We start from the raw sequence: 21,079 nt of genomic DNA, 5'->3' as shown, positions 1-21,079 counted from the left end.
TGGCTCAATGCTACCACATCACTATGACAGTAACAGCTTCCTTCAAAATAAAGGACTAAAGGAATCTCACATTTTAAAAACAGCTTAAACATCCCTTCAACACTGATGCCCAATAACAGAAATGTTTAGACTTTAACAGAGAACGCAAAAATGTTTAGCCAATGTCTTTGCCCCAAAAAATTGATACTTTGGTGAACTTGCATCTATTTGTGTGACTATTTACACATCTGACCCCTTAACATTTACAAGAAAGGTCAATGTTGGGGGGGACGAACCTTGATGGGGAGTCCCGGTGTTCCTGGTATCCCTGGACGGCCATCTTGGCCCGGTGTCCCTGGAATTCCAGAGCTTCCTTTAGCTCCGTCATTGCCTGGTCGGCCCGGAGTTCCCTTGAATTAAAAATATTTGATTTTCATGACAACGTTATACAATAATATTAGAATGCTTTTTCATTTTCATAATGAAGCTGCATTTTTTGACTCAAAATTAAGATGAAGAAGCAATCCGCCAAAATGCTTCTTCATTGTCTTCTTTAACACTGCTTATTCTGCTACTTAATTAAAATGAAAATGGAAATGGTATTTGACATTTCATTTTCAAAAAGTTCTCTGGTAAATGTGTAGCAAAATTCAATTAGAAATGTCTAAGTTGACAATTAAAATGGATTAACAGAAATGCTTTTTCATTTTAAAAATGAAGCTGCATCGGATGACTCAAAATTAAAATGAAAAAGCAATCCTTCAAAATGCTTTTTCCTTTTCTTCTTCAACACTGCTTATTCTGTCACTTAATTAAAATGATAAAGCAATTATTTTGTTTTGGAAACCACTGGAAACACAAATTCATGTGATGGTTTATTTTTTATTACAGTCAATGAGTATTACTTTGTGTAATCTGCAATAATGATCACTGAAATGTTTGAATAACAATCAATAAGCTATTGATTTTCTTTATTTGATCTTCAATGTGTAGCAATAATTACTAGTTTAATGTTATAATATGTTCTAGCAATAATCAATAATTATTACATAACGGTTACCACTTCTGTTTACTAAAAAAAAGGAATGAATGTTTTCTGAAGATAATCAATCATTACTAGGCACTGGATATGGTATCTTGAAAAGAATCTATCTGATCAGAACCAGATTAAAAAAACCATATAAAACTATAAAATGAATAAACTCAGTATGGGTGGGATTACATAAATTTGCTTCTTCCCACTGCTTTTCAAACAATAAATCAAGCTATACTTTATTGTATTTAATGATCACTATATTTAATTAAGCAATCGTGATTAAAGTGTCTGTTTTTTTGTTTTATTATTACATTTTTTTATCTATGCATTTTATCATTTCTGTAATGAGTTAGATAAATCTACATTCTTTATTGCATTGACTACCTGCTTAAAATCAATCAATCAATCAATAATCTGAAGTCATCGGAAATTCTTGTTTCTTGCTTACTGGTATTCCAGGTAGACCTGGCTCCCCTTTTCTCCCGGGTAGCCCCCCACCTGTTGCAGGAGAACCCGGCTCCCCCTGCACAGAGCACAGACACAAATACTTTACATTCGCTTTTGTTCTGTTGCTACATCAGCACAAAGAATAGCTTCTCAGTAGGCAGTTGTAAATACATTAAGGACTATGGTAAAATATGAAATGACTCACCCTTTCACCTTTATCACCCTTTGGTCCAAGTGGCCCTGGCCTTCCCACTTCACCCTAAATAACAACCAAGTTAATAAATAAATAAAAAAACGACACTTTTGACCTTTCAGGTGTTAGTTTGGCAAGTTTATTGGTAAGCCGGTACTGACTTGGTTTCCTCTGACTCCAGGCAGGCCTTGGGAACCCTCAGGATGACAAAGTCAAACAGTTTTAGTGTTCCTTAAAGCCAAAAAAACTAACCCAAACCAAAATATTCTGTGGATTTAAACAGTTCTATTTACTGGAACGCCTATGTTTCCAGGAGCACCTGGTCGCCCTGGCAAACCAGGATTTCCATCAATACCAGGGAATCCCTACAAAAAAGAAAATAAAATGCTTGATTTGGTTCAGCACCTACAGATTTTCATTATCTGACAGCTGACATACTCGTTCTCCTTTCTCCCCTTTTGTCCCAAGTGAAGGTTCAAAAGGGATACTCTGACCCGGTGAACCTGGACGACCTTCAGGACCTCTGGGGCCTTCTCTTCCAGGCAAACCATCACGGCCCTTTATCATGCAGAGTAGAAGTATTATCACTGTGCACCATTCTTTTTTTAATAAAAAAAAAATCACATTTATTTAAGATTTCTTCAAGTCAGAGATGACAAACGACTTACAGGCTCCCCTTTGCGTCCTTCTGCCCCGTCTCTGCCTCTTTCCCCCTGTGATGCAAATGAGCACTTTAAAGGGGTCATAGAATGGTGTTTACTCAGGATATACTAATGTTTTAACCTAAGTGACCTCTTTAAATTCGTTTGAAATTGCTGTGTTGAGATGAAACAGCTTTGATACTCTTGTCTCTTTGTTTAAAGTTATTTTGTTTGATAATCAAAAGAGGTTTTTTTTCCCACATAAGTGTTGTTTGCCTAAAAATGATGAAAAACAAGTAAAACTTTTAATGTCATGTACATAAAGAATAAATTGCAATGACTGTTACCTGGTATAAAAATTGTTCCCAGAACATGATACAGCTTTTTGCAGCTAAAACACGTTTTTGAGCATTTTCATAAACCCAAGAAATGATGGTAATATTTCTTTCAATTATCACAGTAGTGGCCAAGCACGCACAGCCAACCCCTCTGTGTGCTGCTGTACTGCCCCTCTGTGGTCTTCTTTGCTTATTTTCCAACACCAGGGGTTTTGAATGTCCCCAGGAGAAGTGTGCAGAACTGAAACAGGGTCGGGTTTTAGGTTTTAGGCAGAATGGAGAGCATAGTCACGGCCAAAAACAGTACCTTTTCTCCACGATCCCCCTTCTCACCCTAGAAGAAACAGGTGTGAATTAATATATTCACTTATAAAAAAAAAATAGGAAAGCATGATAAGAAAAAAGGAACCCTGCAGTTGAACATAAGAAAATAGAATAACTAACCTGAGGACATTGAATGGTGCACTGATCTGGACCTGGAATTACCTACGAAAAAGAAAAAATGGAACATATTTGCGTCATGTTGGTGTTGTCCTAAATTCCTTAAATCTACTATTAAAATAAAATTTAGTGCAGGAAGTTTTGATTTGACGTCTTCGCCAAATCATTTGTTGGCCAATAGGTTTATAGCAGTCTCTTTTTTTTTTAAATCAATTCTTACTTCTGGTATTCTGGCAATGCCACAGAGCAGATCGGCCAGGTCCGCATGGAGCGTGTTCAGCTGTGCTGCACTGCTGGCATACAGGATGTTTTGGGTGCTACCATCCGTCACAATGCGCCGCAGCTCCTCAGTAGATGCTTGGTTTACGCCCACCGCTAGCACAGTCACACCTTAAAACCACATTTACACACAGAACAGAGTGACAGCTTGGTTATTTTGTGCAGCCCAACCACAAGGCTTCAGGCACTTTTGTTCATTTATACTGTTATGTTATGACAAGGGTCAACAAATCCACTTATTAGAATTATTAATTAATAATTAATTACAAAAATTATTTATAGACCCAAAAATCATAACGAAAGTGACAGAATAAAAAAACAAGGCAGAACTTGGAGCTCCAACCTTTGGGGGGAATCAATAAAAAGGAATCAATTATCCTACAAGTTTAACAAAAACTAGCTATAGAATTCCTTTTGTATGCATTCTGTATGTTCTTTTTGCATAATATCCTGTTTACATACATTTAAAACACTAAGCACAAAATGACATTTGGATTTGTATTGTATACAATCAAAATATACGAATTTCTTCTTTGATTGGTAGTAGCTTTCTCAAATAAAGATTTTTGATGTTGCTACACTTTTTGTGTTTTTAACAGTAGTGTGATGTTTCTGAACTTCAGATTACATGAAACTTATGTTTTCATATACACTCTGCATTAGGCGATAAAAATGTTACAAAGAATTCAATTACAAAAATAAGTATTCAGTCTATAAAAGAAATAAAATGTAATGGATTAACACTTAAATGTATTTTTGCATTTGACAACAATGTAAGCGATGGCTTCCCTGCTCCATCACACCTGATGCTCGCAGACTATTAGCTGAAAGCGTCACGTTGTCAACAGATCTTCTGTCAGAGATGATGACAACGGCACTAGGCACTCTTGGTCTCCGTCCAGCTGAGGGGTTTAGAAGGTACAGCTCGGTGAAGGCCAATGCTTGACCTACAGAGAGAGACAGCCAAAGTTGTGTCAGCTCTACTCACATTATGTGTTGTGAGATAACAGGAAAACCTGACCAATGTTGTTTCCAGGGCTTTCATCAAATGGCATGGACTGGATCTCTTGAAGCAGTGTTTCAGATCTGCTATGATGACTGAGCAGAAACCATGTTTTGGGTCGAAAGCCATATACCACAACTCCAACCTGAAAGAAAAAGGGAAAAAAAAAGTTTTGATGATATGTATTGTTGCAGAAACTTATAACATTGACGTATTATTTAGGCATTAAAAAAACAATAACCTGTGAGTCACGAGGTCCAATGGCAGCCAGAGATCCCGTTACACTTGTCAAGAGATCACGCAGAGGTCCCGCCAAGCCGGCCCGATCGGTGGACGCGGGCACCACAAACACCACATCAAGACGTCCGCCCACACACACTGAAAACATGATCTTTTTTTTTTTACAAACTAAAAAAAAATTGGGGAAAATAAGTGCAAGCTATATAAGAGAGATGTTACCTGTGCGTTCATCCACATAGGTTTCCGTTCCGACTTCACTTGCAAAGGTTGGTTGAATTGTAAACCTGTATCTACGACCCAAACGCAGCCCATTCACCACGTAAGAGTTGGTCAAAGCCGACAGAGTGACAGACAAGCCTTGTCCAATATCTGAGAAATGTCAAGTTAGAATAGGACCCAGCAGAAATGTGAGGCAGCCATAACAAACATGCCTACCCGTCTCCTCTTTCCAGCGAAGAACGTAACCTGTTGCATCTGGAAGAAGAATCCAGCGTAGCTGCACAGACTCCTGGGTAATGTCTGTCACTCGCAACGTTGTAGAAAGCAAAGAACGCGTTGGTGGATCATAACCAGCTGTGGAGGGAAATGTGTTTGTCAGCTTGCAGAAAATTGCAGAACTCAACTACACAACAGCTGGTCCACATTAACACCCTAAATTTCCCACATTTGAACAACTTTGAGCTAAATCTGTGACTCAATCAAAGAAGGCTTCTGTAATGTTTGAGAATAAAAACACAGGACTTACTTGTGAGGACTCTGACAGACACAGGGGTCCCCTCTCTGTTTTGAACCAAGGCTATGACCTGAACCTCATACTGAGCTCCAGGGTCAAGTTGGACCAAATCCACAGCACTCACATCTCCACTCACCAACTGGCTCTTCTCCTCCCCACCTACAGCACAACAAGACAAAGGCATGCAGGGTGAGAATATGACTGGTGCTCATAGACAATCCGTTAAAGAAGACAGCAAATAGTTTTTCAGAAAGACAGGGCTTATAGGTCTAATCAATAAAAGTCTTACTTCACACAAAGAAAGATCACTGAGCTGTAATATAAATGAAACTGACATAGAACAAAAATACATTTAACACACAAAAGTAGAAAAAAATTACACTTGTTTTTGGTCTGGGTTTGAGGGGAGGCAGCTATGAAAAACGCACTTCCAGCCTAGGTGTGAGGATTTTTCAGAGTGCCAGAGGCAGGATTTTGAAATTTTAGAGGAACAGGTTGCTATAAGCTTTGTGGTGAATGAGCAGGCAATCAGACAGATGAAAACCTGGTTTACTGAGGTTCAGTGGTAATGAGAATTAATTTGAAATGATTTTGTCACGCATGATTTCTTCTTTAAGTGAAGAAAGGTGGTTCAGTTCTTGGTCTCCTCAGAACAAGTGTTAAAGTGTACATGGGTGAGACACTAAACCCCATAGTACATTTGATATGTTTATAATTTGGCAAAAATAGATATATATTAGTGAAAGAAAACTTGTTGTAAACCCTAAAAGTTGTGTTTAACTGCAGATGTCAACATCAAGTTTAGGCGTGTCCGCGGACATGTATACACTGGACCGGAAGTCTGTGATGTCATCCGTAGGATTCTGAAGAGCTGAAACCGGGCCTGAAGTACGACGAACATAGTGACCACATTTAACTCCGCCCAACCCAGCAACATTCCAATAATAGGTGATTAGATAATAAAACGTCAAGTGAAAGTTTTGTTGAGTCCACCCACCTGCCCTTTTATAAAGCATTTTTATGGCTCTAATTAAACCCTCCATCCATCTTTAGAACCCCCTGATCCTTTCAGGGTCACAGAGTTACTGGAGCCAACCCAGCTACTGTTGGGCAAAGGCATGGTTCACTCCGAACAGGTTGCCACGCCAGCCTGTTGCAGGGCCACACACACTCACATGCACACTTAAACCTATGAAGTATGTTTTTGGGCAGTGGGAGGAAGCTGAAGTGCCCGGAGAAATGCATGCACAATGACAACATGGAAACAACACACCGAAAGGTCGCAGTCAGGAGAAACTAGGGCCTGTGGGGGAGAGAGAGCTAACCATCATGCAGCCTCAAAAATAAAATCTAAACAGACAATTTAATAAAACATATATTTCCACCTCCTAACATCAAAAAGGCTTTTTACACTGGACTCTGCATTTATAACATGCAAATCAGTGGAGAATTTTTCCTTTCTGAAACCACTCTGCAGGAATCATTTGAGGAACTACAACATCTGCGACATCCAGATGTACTTCAAAGTCAGGAATGGAATGTGTGGGGGCTTGAATGTGCAGTATAATCACAGTTACATCTGATCTATCTTGAATTTTGCAGTGGACACAATTTTCCTTGTATAGAGACGACAACAACAAGACGTACCATCTGTCCTCCTCCATCTCACACGATAGGCTGTTGCGCCCTGTACACCCACCCAGGTGACACGGACAACCTCTGTTCCGGTCTCTTGGACTTGCAGTGACGTCACTGTCCCCACAATAGATTGGACTGCGTCTGCTAAAGAATGGAAGCACTTTACTTAGAACTTCTTTACAAAAGACAACTGTAGCTACAACAGAGATAGATTACGTTCTAAAGTAAAACATTTTCAAACAAAACCAACATCTGACGTACCAGTCCTAACATTCACAAAAGAAGGACTTCCCTCTCGGGATCCACTAAGCGTGGAAACCTGCACACTGTAAGCTGAATTCGGCTCAAGCCCATCAATGACGTACGAGGAGATATCCGCATTCACAGTATGAGACGTTTCCACTCCTGAAAGATGCAAAATAATAAAATCTGCTGTTGCAACATCATTTACTGTTAATCGTAATGTAGTGAGAAAAGCAAAAAATATATGTATTGATTACCACCATCACGACGCCACCTGATCTTATATCCAGTGGCTCTAGAGGATCGTGACCATGAAACCCGCATGCTTTGAGATGAGATCTCAGTGACACGAAGCCCAGACACCCCTCCATTGGAAGGATTAGTCCGTGCAGACAGAGTTACAGCTTCTCCGACACGCTGATCAACTATGGCTGCAACACCAATCACTACAGCCTCATCTGGCTGCAGGCCGTCTATGGTAAAAGCAGAAGCCTCTGCGCCTAAAAGGCGTGTTTGCTCTCCATCTGAAAAGCAGAGCCTTACATTATAAACACCACAAATAAAGAAACAGTAAAAAATAGCTGAAAGCTGAACAGAATTATGTAAGAAAAAATGCATGATGGAAAGTCTTAAATGACAGAATATAAATGGAAAGCATGCTGCACTTACTGTTATTCTGTCTCCAAGTAACTCTGTATCCCGTTGCTTCACTGACACCTGACCAGACAATACGTATTCTCCGGCTGTTTGCATTTGTCACTCTGAGATTGGTCACTTTGCCTGTAACTTGTTCTGCAACAATAACGTTTAAGAAGAACAGTAGCTGTTAGATTCATTTCCAGTTTCAGCATGCAAGCATCTTTTGAGGTAGCTGATACTGTGCCTTATTCTTTCTCGGATGCCCTGAGCTCACTTACTCAACAGAACACACAGGGATCTTTTCTGTTGTCGGCACACCTGTGCACTGCAGCGCCGTTGTCATGACAACTACGACCATACAGGTCCAATACATCAGCGGCAGGGGAGGGTGCTTTGTTATGCTGTGCACTCCTGTTACACGGTTTCTCAGGACTGTAGCAGCATTCCTGCCTTCAGCCTTTCAGCCTTCTCCGGAAGCATCGTGGTCTGCAGCCAGACGCACCGCGGCTCGAAGCTTCCCTCGGACTAGCTTTGTCTTTGGACGGAGGGAACACCGTAACAAAGCACCCTCCCTGGACAGAAGCTCTGGACCGCAGAAGGCAGAAATGCTGCAACGCAGACCTGAGAAACTGCGTAAACAATCATGTGAACTTGTGTTTCCAGTGGTGTCCAGACAAAATAAAGGCTGATGTTATTCCCACATATATACCGTACATCGTAGATGCTCATTGCGGCGTTGCCCACACGGTGTTTAAGAAGAAAAAAAAAAGTGGTTTGGCGGATTGCTTTTTTATTTTAATTTTGAGTCAACAAACGCAGCTTCATTTTGAAAACGAAAAAGCATTTCTGGTATTGACTTTTATTTTTTATTATGCTACAGAATTGCTTCCATTGTATTGTGTATATGTACACAATAACATTTATTATTATACATAGACCTACTATGAATTACAATACATTTATTATAAAAAGAAGATTTTAAAGTGATTTAGACAATTATCTTGAAGTAAGTTGATAAATGTAGATAAATATGAATGAATAAAACATGATGAAAAGTTCCTCTGTTATTTTGACTTCAACATCTTGTTGAATGGGCCCTTGCATTTGTAGTTCTGTCAACGACGCCACAGTACACTGTGTGCCAGTACAAGAAACATTGCGTGAACGTTCTGTTTGAGGTTCTGTTTGAGGTTCTGTTTGAGTTGACTAACCCTCTAGGCTACTTAGGAAAAATAAAGCACATTAACAGCCACATCCATGGTTAGGAGTCACAAAGATTGCTTTCTGAAATTTAGGAGGAAGAAAAACTCTAGTCTGTATCTGCTACAGAAGAGAGGTGCTCGTATTGGACATGTACACTGAAGTAAGCATCAGAGGGTGTTTAATTGGACGGTCTGCAAGTGACGTACTTCACGGCGAGTATGAGGATTGGCTGACAGCCTTTTTTTAAATCTATTTTTCTTTTCCTTTTTTAATGGCCTGCAATCTACCCACACATCAAACGATGTATTGGCCACCCCTGACCCACACAGACAGCAAGCAGACATGTCACTCATCCTCTTTCTGCTCCACTCACCTGGTTTGATGTAAGCTGTGACAGTTTCTCCTTCAATTTCTCCCACTAGTGCTGAGACACTCACACCGTACGACACTCCTACTGAAAGGTCTCTGAGGTCAAGGGTCGTCTGATTTCCAGGGATAATCAGCGTTTCCTCTTTTCCCTCTGACATGAAATAATGAAGACAGCTGTAAGTCAACACCTAGGTTTCTGTAACTATCGGTAAGACCACAAAACGAAAATAACTACTTATCTACTTACCTTTTGTGTTCAGCACAATTATTTTGTACTCTGTAGCCCCAGCTACGCCAGACCAACCAACTCTGACCGTACTGCCCAAAGACTCTACCACTTTTAGGTTGGACACTCTTCCCACTGGCTGCTCCTCTGCGCCATCAGAAGGTCAGAATCCAGAAAAAGGGTTACAACCACAAAGAAACTTTACCTTTAAACATTCTAATCTGGCAGCGTGCTTTTTTTATGTTAATTCAAACTGATTAACACAGTAAGAATTTCAGACCAAATAAAGCTTTCACAGTTGAAAAAAGACTTTTAAAATAATTAAAAAGTAGCCACATTCAAAATACTTCAGTCAATAAACTTCAAGAGTATCACCTATCATCATTTATTTCATCAGGATAACATGAAACAGGAGGAGGTTCCCTCTCATTGTAATTCATGAAACGAAGCATTCAATACTTTAGTTTAGTCTCAGCAAGTGTTATTTGTTTTAAATTGGTTTAATTTATTTTCAGTATTGTTATTGTTTTACATGTTTTGGTTCAAAAATGCAGCTGTAGCTGTATTGATACTGAACACATTTTGATGGATGTCACTCTCCCTGAACTGGAAAACCTTCAGCAGTGTTCACAGTCTTGGGCTGACCTCTAGGTATTGTGTAGGCAGGTGTGGCCTCCTCGCGGCCTTCGAACAGGGTGTAGAGGGTGATGATGTATTCCGTTTTGGGTCGAAGGCCTGTTAGAACATAGCTGGTGATGCCTCTCGGGAAAGACTGGGTCTGCACGCGGCTACCTAAAGGCATGAAATCCAAGGTCAGTTTGTTTCTATTCAGTATTTACTGCATTACTATGTGCAATAAAACTTAAATAGCATCTTTAGGTCATTTTATTTTTATTATTCACACTCTCAATCTATGAGCTAAAAAGAAATTCTAGAGAAGTTTAAAAAAAGTCATTTTAAATCTTTTTTGTTTTATTGGATTAAATATGACATATTTCCATGCTAGGGTTAATAACAACTAAAGTTGTTTGCTCCATAACACTTAAAACAGTCTCTTAAAACATATAAATATCAATATTTAATTAATATACAATTCTGAAGGCTTGCAAAAGTCATTTTAAAGCTGCTAAAATGGACTGCCTTAGAAATCCAAGTTGAATTAGCCAACATTTTAAGTTATAATAAACACAAGTTCAAATTGAGTTTGGTGACGATGACCTTTTATCTGAAGAAAAATCTTTAAGTTGTAAGAATCTGTCAGATTTCTTTTTATTTCTTTCTGTTCATAAACATGAAAATAATAGCATAATGAGAAAAAAAATAAATGAAAAAAAAAAAATCGCTTAACTCTATACTACATTACTCGATAACTTTGAAATAAAACTTTAATATTGTAAGCTGCGGGGCTTCGTGTTGTTCAAATCCTTGCTGGATCATTTCTGTGTGGAGTTGGCGTGTTCTCTTTGTGCATAGGTGGGTTTTCTCCAGGCACTCCACAGTCAAAAGACCTGCTTCATAGGTTAATTGGTAGCTCCTAAACAAGAGTGTGTGTGAGTGCGTGACCCAGCAACAGAGTGGCGATCTGTCTGGCCGAGCAAGTTCTACGCCTTCACCTAACAGCTGGGACAGGCTTTAGCAACCCCGTGACCCCAAAAGGGATTGGAAGATATATGGATTTCAAGCTGCAAATGTTTTTGTTTTTTTACTTCGGGTACTAACTTTGATTTATTCCAATGACAGTCAGGGAGGGTGATACATAGAGACACTGAAACGTTTAGGTCCAATGCTCAAACTTCTATAAATCATAGATGAGATGTAATTTCAAGGATTCTTTGTTGGACACACAACCTTTTGAAGAGGAATTCATTACAGGAACTAAAACAGTGAGCTGGAGTTCCAAAACTCTCAATAATTTTGACATTCATGCATGCCTGACCTTGCCCCTCCCTCCACTCCAGTCGGTACCCTTGAGAAGACGGAATGAACCTCCAGGTGAGGCTGATGGTGGAGGGTCCAGTGGTCACTGCACGGAGGACTTGCTGTTCCTGACGCTCTGAGATAAACATGGAATTATTTGGTCAATCTCTGTCATGCATAGGCATTACCATCCAACAAACTACAAAACGATGTTATATTATAACAAACAACAGTCCTGTAAGAAATAATTCATTTGAGTGAACCGGCCACCATTCATTTTCTATTCAAGATTAGATCCTGTACAGTTACAAGTCTGTTGATTTTACAGACGCTCCATGTTGGAACCTCAATACTTTTTGTCCTGATGATTTCAATTTAAACAGGAAGGCTGTATTTTACCAATTACTAATTTGGTAAAAAGTACAATTACAGTTGCAGAAAGCCGTCACATGGAAAAGCAGGTGTCAGACTTTAAGTGATAGATGGCAGAGAGGCTTTTTTCATTTCACACGCTGTGCCCCACCTCTGGCCTGGAGCAGAGAACTGACGATTATCTGAAATTGTTCTGTGAGACAAACAGGTTCTATCAAACGCTGACAGTCATTTTGTAAGCACTCTCAACCTATTCAAAAGGAGTGAAAAGTGCTGAAGATCAAAAGAAAAGCTGACAAATGGCTGCTTTGAAGGAAATGGAAATATGACTTCAGCTTTTCCTTATGAGAGAATTGCTTGACTATTAACCATGCTCACAACATGATTGTGAGTTTCAAACGAACAAAATCAAAATGATTTAAAAACACCTTTTAGATATTGCATTTATAACATTGTTAGATTGTATTTGTGATTTTTCTCACAAACTGGTTTACATTTGTTCTGAAATCTCAAACCTGGAGTATTAAAGCTCACTTTAACACTTGGCAGCAGAGAGTTCAACATTTCTGGAAAACATAGGGTTTTCCTTCAGCAGTTGATTTATAAACACTTCAAAGTTTTTTAAGAGGAGAAAACAATTAAATATCCCACAAAGCTGCTGATGTTCCATAATTTGTTATTAAAACAGAAAACTCCAGCTCAGACAAATATTAAGTTACTTCGGTACGCATACATGTGAGTCTGAGACTGCCAGATTGTTTGATATTGTTTAAATGCATGCATGTATTGGTGTGCGTCTAAAAAGTGCATTAGTAAAATACTATGAAGAGGGCTAAACAGAAACATGCTTGAGCTTTTTAAAACAGACATAAGAAGCAGAAAATGCTGGGTGCTGTTTTATTTAACGTTCCATCTGCTTCCTGTTGCTGTCTTTGGGGTCACTGGACTCAGAACGAATGACTTTTGCTACAGAACATCCTTTCCTTTTTAGTGAGAATCAGCATTCATCTGCTGTTTTTTATTTTGAGGACAGACACTGAACAAAACTGATCATGTGACTCTTAAAGTTTGTTTTATAACAGACAGGTTAGTGTAGGAATCAATAAAAGTAGAAAATGCTGCAATGATAGAGTCTGAATAATTTTTAATACATTTTGTATGAAAACAAAAAGTCACATTTTGCCACAAGTATGAATGACATAGCAAGAAATGAAGCATTGCACTGTAAAATTTGTTTCTAAATGAAAATGTATATTTTGAATCTAGTTTGAATTGAAATAACAATTTACTGAGTTCAGTGCAAAAAGTGGATAAGATAATATGAGTTTTGAAAATGGCTTGTAACAACTGTCCTCTTGTAGTGAGGGGACTTCTCAAAAGAGTAAAACATAATCACCTATCTTGAATCGTGCTGTTGTGACGGGTCCTTCGGTGTTGCCATCATATAGCGGGATGATGGTGACAATGTACTCAGTGTCAGGCTGCACCCTAGACAAAGTGTAGAGCTCACTGTCACCTGTGACCTCCACTGTTTCAAAACTGCGACCTTTTTATAAAAAAAAGGAAAGGAACAAGTTGTAACTTGTGTATAATGAATTGTAAAAAGAATGTTTTCATCACTCACAAACATACTGTGTGAGATGTCTTTTGCTCTAACCTTTAAAAGGTCCCCATACCAAACGGTATTGTCTGGCACCACTGACGCCTCTCCATCGCACACGAACACTGCCCTCTGAAATCGTCTCCACTGACAACTGCTCCACTGCCACCAGACGCACTGTCACAAAAACAAACACAAGTTAAGCATGAATACATGAATGCCAGCGGTGACACAATTTATTAAATACACATCTAATTCTACTTAAAAGGGTTGTATTAATGTGCGATGTAACTTACTCCAGCAATGCTACTTAGAAGGTAGATCTTGAGGGAAGCTTTGATCTTTATAGCAAACATACAAAGGAAATAAACTCACGCGTTTGAGCGTTGAGAATGGACGGCGAAGCAGCGTTTCGCAGAAACAAAGGGTAAAGGCTGATGACGTATTCAGTGTTTGGCTGAAGTGACTCCAAGGTGACAGATGTGGTCTCTGCAGACAGTGACTGCTCCAACAACTGATTTGCTGGTTGACCTGATCAACAGAAAGGTTAATCAGTCATAGAGAGCACATGCAAGAGGCCAGGTAATGCATGATAGCAAAATAACCATAAGCATTGTGGTTAAGAAGTATGAAAGCTGAACGAGCATCAGATAGCTACAAAGTTAATGACGCTTTCCAAAAATGTATTTGGTTTGCATTAACAGATCCTGCATGTGTCTGTCAGGAGACTGGGAGAGCCTACATTGGGGCAAAAAAGTATTTAGTCAGACACCTATTGTGTAAATTCTGTCACTTTTTTTTTTCTAGCCGTCCTTTCCAGCAGCTGAGCAAACAGATGACAGTTGTGTTGGACATATTTTATTTTTACAACAGAGGTTATGAATCTTGTGACAAACCAGAGATATGTTTGAATAAACCCCTTTTAGTAATTTAGGTCAAACTTTACCGGAGCTGACCCCTCTTGATGAGAGACAAGCGGCAAGAATAGGGGAATCCCTTAGTGGAGTGGTGACTGAGGCGCAGGGGGACGCCGACGCGCCAAATGCACCGGGTGACACACCCCCAAAAGCCCGCAGAGGTCCAACAGGACGGCTCGAGGAAGTCGGAACCGGCTCACAAGCCACTCGTCCTCGTTTACCAGCACGTCTTCTTGCTGTCTAAAGATGCGTTCACTCCGAATTCTTCCATTTGCTACATCTTCTAAGAGTGCAAGATCAGCCATTGTGCGTCATTACGCATTGTGATGGGGCATTTTATTTCCATCCATTTAATTACATCTGACAAGCTACAGATGTCGGTAATAATCGACGTGGAAATGGGAAATTGATCAGCGCAAATGTAATTTCTTGTTGCTTTCTGAATGGTTGAGACATACGCCATACATTGTTTTATCAAAAATAAAACAAACTAAAGGCATATGCATGAATACCATTATTCTGTAGCTTATGAAGAAATGTTTTACTATGAAAATAACTTTCCCTAGTGGACAATTAATGCATCTCTCTCTATCTATCCATCTGTCTGTCTAATTGCACCTATATCTGCTCCGCCAGACGGACACATTGACGGGAATATCAGTTTTGTACATTATTTCGTTCTGTTAAATATATTATTTATGAGGATGAATTGCACAAAATGCCAATATTGCAGAACATTTTTCACTTTTCTTTTTGCAAATAAGTGTTCATTTGAATTTCTGTTGTAATTTTCGTTTGATTTTTTTTATTTGTTTCACTGCTGATCGATCAAACGGGTGTTCGTGTAGGCTGTTAATTGTAAGACTTGCTTTGTGAAGTCTTCATGTTATTTCTGAGAGGCAGTATTGTCATTTTCACTTTCACGTGTTTCTTCTATCTGCCGACGGTGTCGCCGTTTCTCATTTCACCCATTTTTGTGCGTACGCCTGGGTCAGAGCTTGCGTGAAGGACCGCACATTTTCCCGTCAAGTTTGCTTTTTATAAATCTCAACTATTGCGTAGAGAGTGGCGTACGCATTCTTTTGTGCGTACGCAACGTTTATAAATGAGGCCCCTGAAGATCAGTGGTCTTGTATGTCTTCTTTTTCTTCACACCAAGCTGCTTACCTGTTGCAGATTCAGTCTTTCCAGCCTGGTGCAGGTCAACAATTGTGTTTCTGATGTCCTTAGACAGCTCTTTGGTCTTAGCCATAGTCGAGTTTGGATTGTGACTGTTTGAGGTTGTGGACAAGTGTCTCTTATGTAGATAACCAGTTCAAACAACTGCCATTAATACAGGTAACGAGTGGAGGACAGAGGATCCTCTTACAGGAAACGTTAAAGATCTGTGAGAGCCAGAAATCTTGCTTGTTTGTAGGTAAACATACAATTACTTTCCACCATAACTTACAAAACAATTCTTTTAAAATCAGACAATGTGATTTTTCTGGATTTTTTTTTTTTAATTTTGTCTTTCATAGTTGAGGAATACCTATCATGAAAATGCAGGCCTCTCTCATCTTTTGCAGTGGGAAAACTTGCACAATTGGTGGCTGACTAAATACTTTTTTGCCCCACTGTACATAGAGAAATCATCTATATATTTCCCCAATCCAGCTTTATTGAACCACATCCACTATCTTAAGCAAAATTAGTGCTATTGCTACTTTGCATTAAATGGGACTACATAAATCTACCTCTGTGAAATAAAATAAAATAATAAACTGTGCAATAAATGAAGGTTACATTGTTAATGGTGTAAAAACTCTTGTCCTCACTGCTCAATACTTGTGCCTTCATCTAATTTGACTGTGCAAACCAAACATGTGAAGTTTAAAAAAAAGAAAATCCAAATAGTTTGGCCCATAAGTCCTTAGGATTTGCATGTGTTTTTTTCTAACTTTGGGGTAAATTCCTGACACCCCTGTAACCAACCAATTTACTTTGTCTGATTTTTTTTTTTTCTCCCAATCATTTTTGCACTAAAATCATTCTTCAGACTAATTGACAGGAACATTTGTAATACATTTTAAAAACACATAGAAGTATTTTCATGAATCTGAGTCAGTCTGAGCACGAACGCAATGTGAAATTCTTTCAGGGAAAAGCTGAGGCTGGCACTCCTGCCACATGTTCAATGGGAGAAGTTATATCAGCCCCCAGGGTCCAGTTTTCTCTGGTTGACACACCCAGTCTTCAGAAATGCAAGAATTCAATTGCCAACAGTTCATAATGCACTCAGATATACTCTTGGTTGGAATCATTCCAGAGACGGTAAAGGTGAATATTTTATGTAACGATTAAAGCTGAGAAATAATAATTCTTACCTAAAGCCAATACCTGAGGGGAGCTAAGTGTTAGAGAAAGTTCACGTTCATCAAACTCAAGCCAAACTGCTAAACATTCTTGACCTGGTTCCAACTTGCCACAAGAATTTCTTTGAGCATTTAGTGTTTAATGTGATATGTTTCCTTCTTCCGTCGAGACCAGTTACAGAATAATGTAGACTAAACAACAGATCCTGTTCATCTCTTGGATGATGTAATGCTTTTTGAAGCCCAAATGTACAACATGAAGGAGAGCCGGAGAAAGGCAAGACACAATCTGACAAACAGAGAGAATTAACCATGGAGATGGAGCCTGACCTCGTGGTCCATACGTGAGTCTGTACCCCTGAACAGGCGATGAAGGCTGATCCCAGCCCACAGAAAGAGAGAAGAAGTCCGCCTGAATGAGACGAAAGTTGAAAACACTTGGCAAGGACCCTGTTTGGTGATAAAAAATGGAAACATGGTGGGTTAAGACTGATGTCCTGAATTGACAGTATCCTCTATCACTAAAGGCTCACTCGTTCGTTGTTTGGCAGAAGTAGACTCTCCCACGCTGTTGGGGTACTGGGCAATGACGGTGACCAGATAGTCTGTTCCTGATCTCAGCTCACGAGCAGCAAACGTCCTTTGACTGGCAGAAACAGTCTCCTGCAAAAGATGTGAAGGGTGTGTGATTAAAAGTTGGCAAAGCTTTGACATTTTTCTGTAAGCGTCTCACTTTATGCCTGCCAGTGCACAAGGAAATTCAGGCTGCCATGCTTTAATCTCTGCAGTGTCTACAAAGGGAGGATCCACCCAAGAGACATGTTTATACTTAACCTTAATACATGTTTCTCTCAAAGAAAAGATTGGCTTTGGCACCTAAAACTACACCAACCCCCTTTGGTCAGATTGTGCTGCTTCCTGTCTCTGTGTGGTGCAACAAAATCCTTCTGGACTCACCTGGCGCAGTTCGGCTATGATTGGCTGACCCAAACCAGAGAGTGGCACATACTGAACCACATAGCTGTTCACAGGGCCCCTGGCAGGACTCCAACGAAACCGGAGAGAATCGGACGTCTGCGCTGTGAACTGAATGTTGGATGGACCAGAAAAAGCCTCTAACAGGAATACAATTAAAAAGCAGTATTACAATTCAACTGAATCACATGAGTGACTTAACTGTAACTAATGTAAGCACACATACCATCGCTGGCATAGTCCCCTCCTGCTACCGAACACACTTGAGGGCTGACAGCAGGAATAAGTGTACGGAGAAGTTTAAAGTCCCCAACAAAAGAGGTGAAGTCGCTGCTGGGGTCAGAAGAGATCTGAGCCAACTCACTCTTATCTGCGTTTTTAATGCCTGAAAAGCAAATAAGTTAGCACAAAAAACATTTTCGAATCCAGACTCATTAACAGATAAAGCAGAGGGACAAAACAAAAACAGAACTCACCAACGGCAAAAACCTTCACTCCCAGACTGCGCAGCTTCTGTGCTGGCTCCTGCACAAGGTCCTGGGATTTTCCATCCGTGATTAGAATAGTAATCTGAAAATTAAGAGGATCAATAATTAGAATTTGCAATTTGAACTGTGTTTAATAATACATGACTAGCAAACCTTTGGGACATCACGACTGTTAGCAGTGTTAAAGAAGTTATCAGCAACAAACTTCAGCCCAGCTCCGGTTCGAGTGTTTCCGCCTTTATAGTTCAGTTTCTGCACCGCGTTGACAAGTTCAGTTCCATTTGGATATGTACTGAAGGTAAACTCAACCCTGCAAAACAGAGTAGAAGAATTTGACTGTTTTATTTTATTATTCTAAAATAATGTTAGATTCAGTAATCGCGACAATCACCTTGGTTGGTCGCTGTACTGCACAACCCCAAACCGAATCCCTGACTCACTAACAGAGCCGGCAAATGGCTTTGTAATACCAGCCATGAAGTCCTTGATTAACTCGAAGTTTCCTCGACCAATGCTGGCAGAACCGTCAACCAGAAACATAATATCTGCTGCTTTGACATTGTTGCAGCTGCCTGTAAAATAATAGACAATGCACAAAAATATTGTTTTATTCAAAATGTTAACAGGTTAAAAAGCTGTTAAATAGAATTTGATGTGCAGGACAAGAATGCAGATTTTTAAATGATGTTCAAGTTGGTGCTGCGTGACTTAATTTTCAGAACAACTGGAAATGAGGATGTTTACTTTGTAAATTTAAAAAAACATGAGGATCTTCAGGACAAAAATAACAATAACTGTATATCACTCTTTTATTTCGGCTGAAGTTTGTACCAAAAACAGGTTGGCTGAGCAATTTTTTCCATTGTTGAATCAGGAGAACAGCTTGTGAAGTGCATTAGTGCCAAAACCATAATTAGATATTTAAGCTTAAAAACCTCAAATATCTACTGTAATTATATGGTTCTTAGTTTTAGAAGTGAGGAGACTTTGGTAAAGGCAGAAACATAACAATAAAATAAATGAGGGCAATGAAGCACATTTTAATCTTATCTAAATCTGTAATGCATACAATAGAAGAGGAACTGCAGTTAAAATTAAGATTACATTGGGATTTCAGTAAAAACACATAGTATGAACGTTACCCTGAGATTCAGCAGGTTTCATAACAGACAGCAGGACAGTCAAAGGAAAAGCCCAGATCCACATCTTCACAACCTGAACAGAAAAAAGTTAAGTTCTGATACTTTATGTCAAACCAACATAAAACAAGACAAGTTTTTATCTTGTAAAATAAAAAGGAGTAAGGCAGGGGCCAGCCGCCCCCGCCCAGGAGGAGGGCACCCAGGAGAAAAGGGAGCCCACAAGGGGTGTTGTAAACTTGGCCCGACCAGACTCTGCCACCATTGGAAATTTGGCGAGGCCCAGCACTCAGGGGCAAGGACCAGAACCCACACCACAGGGACACGGACACCCCGGGCTCAGGTGTGATGTGATCCCCGGCTTCTGGCCTTGCCAGAGAGCTCAGGGATCCTTCTCTCTGCGTGAAAAGAGCACTGCCGGGCCCAGAAAACCAGCACCCAGGGGACAAGGCCACCGTTGCCAAGGGCCCAGTACCCCCTACCAGGGATAGGGTAGGGGACACCTTCCTTGCAAAATGCGTGTGTGTTTGTGAGGGTGTGTGTGTGCATGTATGTGTGTTTATGTTGGAATGAATATTTGGAGGAGTAAAGGGTGTGTGTACTAAGGGGTGCTGATGTAACCACATATTCAATGAAATGCTGAAATCCCTCATTTCTGCTGTAGTTACTGCCATTGAAACTGGCTGTCTCTTTTTTATCTTATTTGGAATTTTTGATTCATCTGTAGTCTGTTTGTAATTTCCTTCACAGCCACTTCACTGCTTTTTTTTACCACAGAATGAAGGAGTCATTGTTCCTGTCTGTACCTGCTCTGAGTCATTCGACTTCTTTGATATTACGCTGCTCAAATTTTCCAAGTCTGTCTAAAGGAACCTGGTGATCTCTAATTACATTAGTCAACATTGGCTTTAAGCTGTTTATCATCTCATTGAATTGTTGCCTTAAAAAGCGCAGGGGGCTGAGCCAAGTTCAACCCACTTTGGATGATTTTTGTCTTGGAAATATTCAACATGGAAAAGTTTCCAAAAAAGCCATTTTAATCAAATTTGACACAAATGGATTTTATTTTCCTTTTTAGTGTAGATTAAGTTTGATTTATTATTTGTTATTTATGAAAAACATCAGTGATAACCCTTTGAGTAAATTTTATAAATCTTTTTTTTTCCCACTGTCATGAGTTTCTTGATACGAAATTGTGTATTGTAGCCCCCCACTTCAAACAAACATGGAAGTACTGGTAATATAGAAAGACTTTAAGAACTGGTTTTAGGTGACGTTCCTAAAAAAAAAACAGTGATGCTGGACAAGCAAAGCAGCAAGGTAAAACAAAACATTACAAGCTCTCATAAATGTGACAGAGTGTGTTTTGATTCTGTTAATTCAGGGCTCCTTGATGTGTACTGTGACAGCGTGAATGGAAATTCTGATTTCGCACAAAATAACACACTACAATTCGTCACAACACTAAAACAATTAACTCACAACACGAAACAATAACTCACAACACAACAACTCACAACACAACACTTTAACTCACAACTCAATAACTCACAACACGAAACAACAACTCACATCACAACACTTTAACACACAACTCAATAAATCACAACACAAAACAACAACTCACAACACTTTATCTCAAAACGGAAGTATACATGCAACGGAAGTG

At 39.5% G+C, this 21,079-nt stretch overlaps 1 protein-coding gene across 3 annotated transcripts in view; it reads right to left on the bottom strand.

Annotated features, from left to right (window-relative positions):
- col7a1 (collagen, type VII, alpha 1) overlaps positions 1-21,079 on the bottom strand; it is an 83,694-nt gene that overhangs the window by 52,911 nt on the left and 9,704 nt on the right. For 2 of the 3 annotated variants that reach the window (XM_078946871.1, XM_078946870.1), the window contains exons 2-36: positions 19,414-19,486; positions 18,663-18,843; positions 18,425-18,581; positions 18,260-18,353; positions 18,010-18,168; positions 17,766-17,923; positions 17,342-17,471; positions 17,139-17,258; positions 13,913-14,068; positions 13,595-13,714; positions 13,334-13,483; positions 11,585-11,701; positions 10,294-10,440; positions 9,670-9,795; positions 9,427-9,573; positions 7,881-8,003; positions 7,469-7,735; positions 7,230-7,373; positions 6,978-7,112; positions 5,343-5,489; positions 5,033-5,170; positions 4,817-4,966; positions 4,599-4,735; positions 4,376-4,502; positions 4,158-4,301; positions 3,296-3,465; positions 3,079-3,120; positions 2,942-2,968; positions 2,324-2,368; positions 2,094-2,213; positions 1,949-2,020; positions 1,817-1,852; positions 1,668-1,721; positions 1,464-1,538; positions 276-389 (exon numbers count right to left, since the gene is read on the bottom strand). In XM_078946871.1, the coding sequence (XP_078802997.1) occupies positions 276-389; positions 1,464-1,538; positions 1,668-1,721; positions 1,817-1,852; positions 1,949-2,020; positions 2,094-2,213; positions 2,324-2,368; positions 2,942-2,968; positions 3,079-3,120; positions 3,296-3,465; positions 4,158-4,301; positions 4,376-4,502; positions 4,599-4,735; positions 4,817-4,966; positions 5,033-5,170; positions 5,343-5,489; positions 6,978-7,112; positions 7,230-7,373; positions 7,469-7,735; positions 7,881-8,003; positions 9,427-9,573; positions 9,670-9,795; positions 10,294-10,440; positions 11,585-11,701; positions 13,334-13,483; positions 13,595-13,714; positions 13,913-14,068; positions 17,139-17,258; positions 17,342-17,471; positions 17,766-17,923; positions 18,010-18,168; positions 18,260-18,353; positions 18,425-18,581; positions 18,663-18,843; positions 19,414-19,477 (4,293 nt within the window). In that variant the 5' untranslated portion in view covers positions 19,478-19,486. The remainder of the gene's footprint in view (positions 1-275; positions 390-1,463; positions 1,539-1,667; positions 1,722-1,816; positions 1,853-1,948; positions 2,021-2,093; positions 2,214-2,323; positions 2,369-2,941; positions 2,969-3,078; positions 3,121-3,295; positions 3,466-4,157; positions 4,302-4,375; positions 4,503-4,598; positions 4,736-4,816; positions 4,967-5,032; positions 5,171-5,342; positions 5,490-6,977; positions 7,113-7,229; positions 7,374-7,468; positions 7,736-7,880; positions 8,004-9,426; positions 9,574-9,669; positions 9,796-10,293; positions 10,441-11,584; positions 11,702-13,333; positions 13,484-13,594; positions 13,715-13,912; positions 14,069-17,138; positions 17,259-17,341; positions 17,472-17,765; positions 17,924-18,009; positions 18,169-18,259; positions 18,354-18,424; positions 18,582-18,662; positions 18,844-19,413; positions 19,487-21,079) is intronic. The other variant, XM_078946872.1, reaches the window with a different exon arrangement.

This window comes from Oryzias latipes, chromosome 5 (assembly GCF_053564925.1).
Source record: "Oryzias latipes strain Hd-rR chromosome 5, Olatipes_Hd-rR_3.1".
Taxonomy (NCBI): domain Eukaryota; kingdom Metazoa; phylum Chordata; class Actinopteri; order Beloniformes; family Adrianichthyidae; genus Oryzias; species Oryzias latipes.
This window is presented reverse-complemented; position numbering and strand designations above follow the sequence as displayed.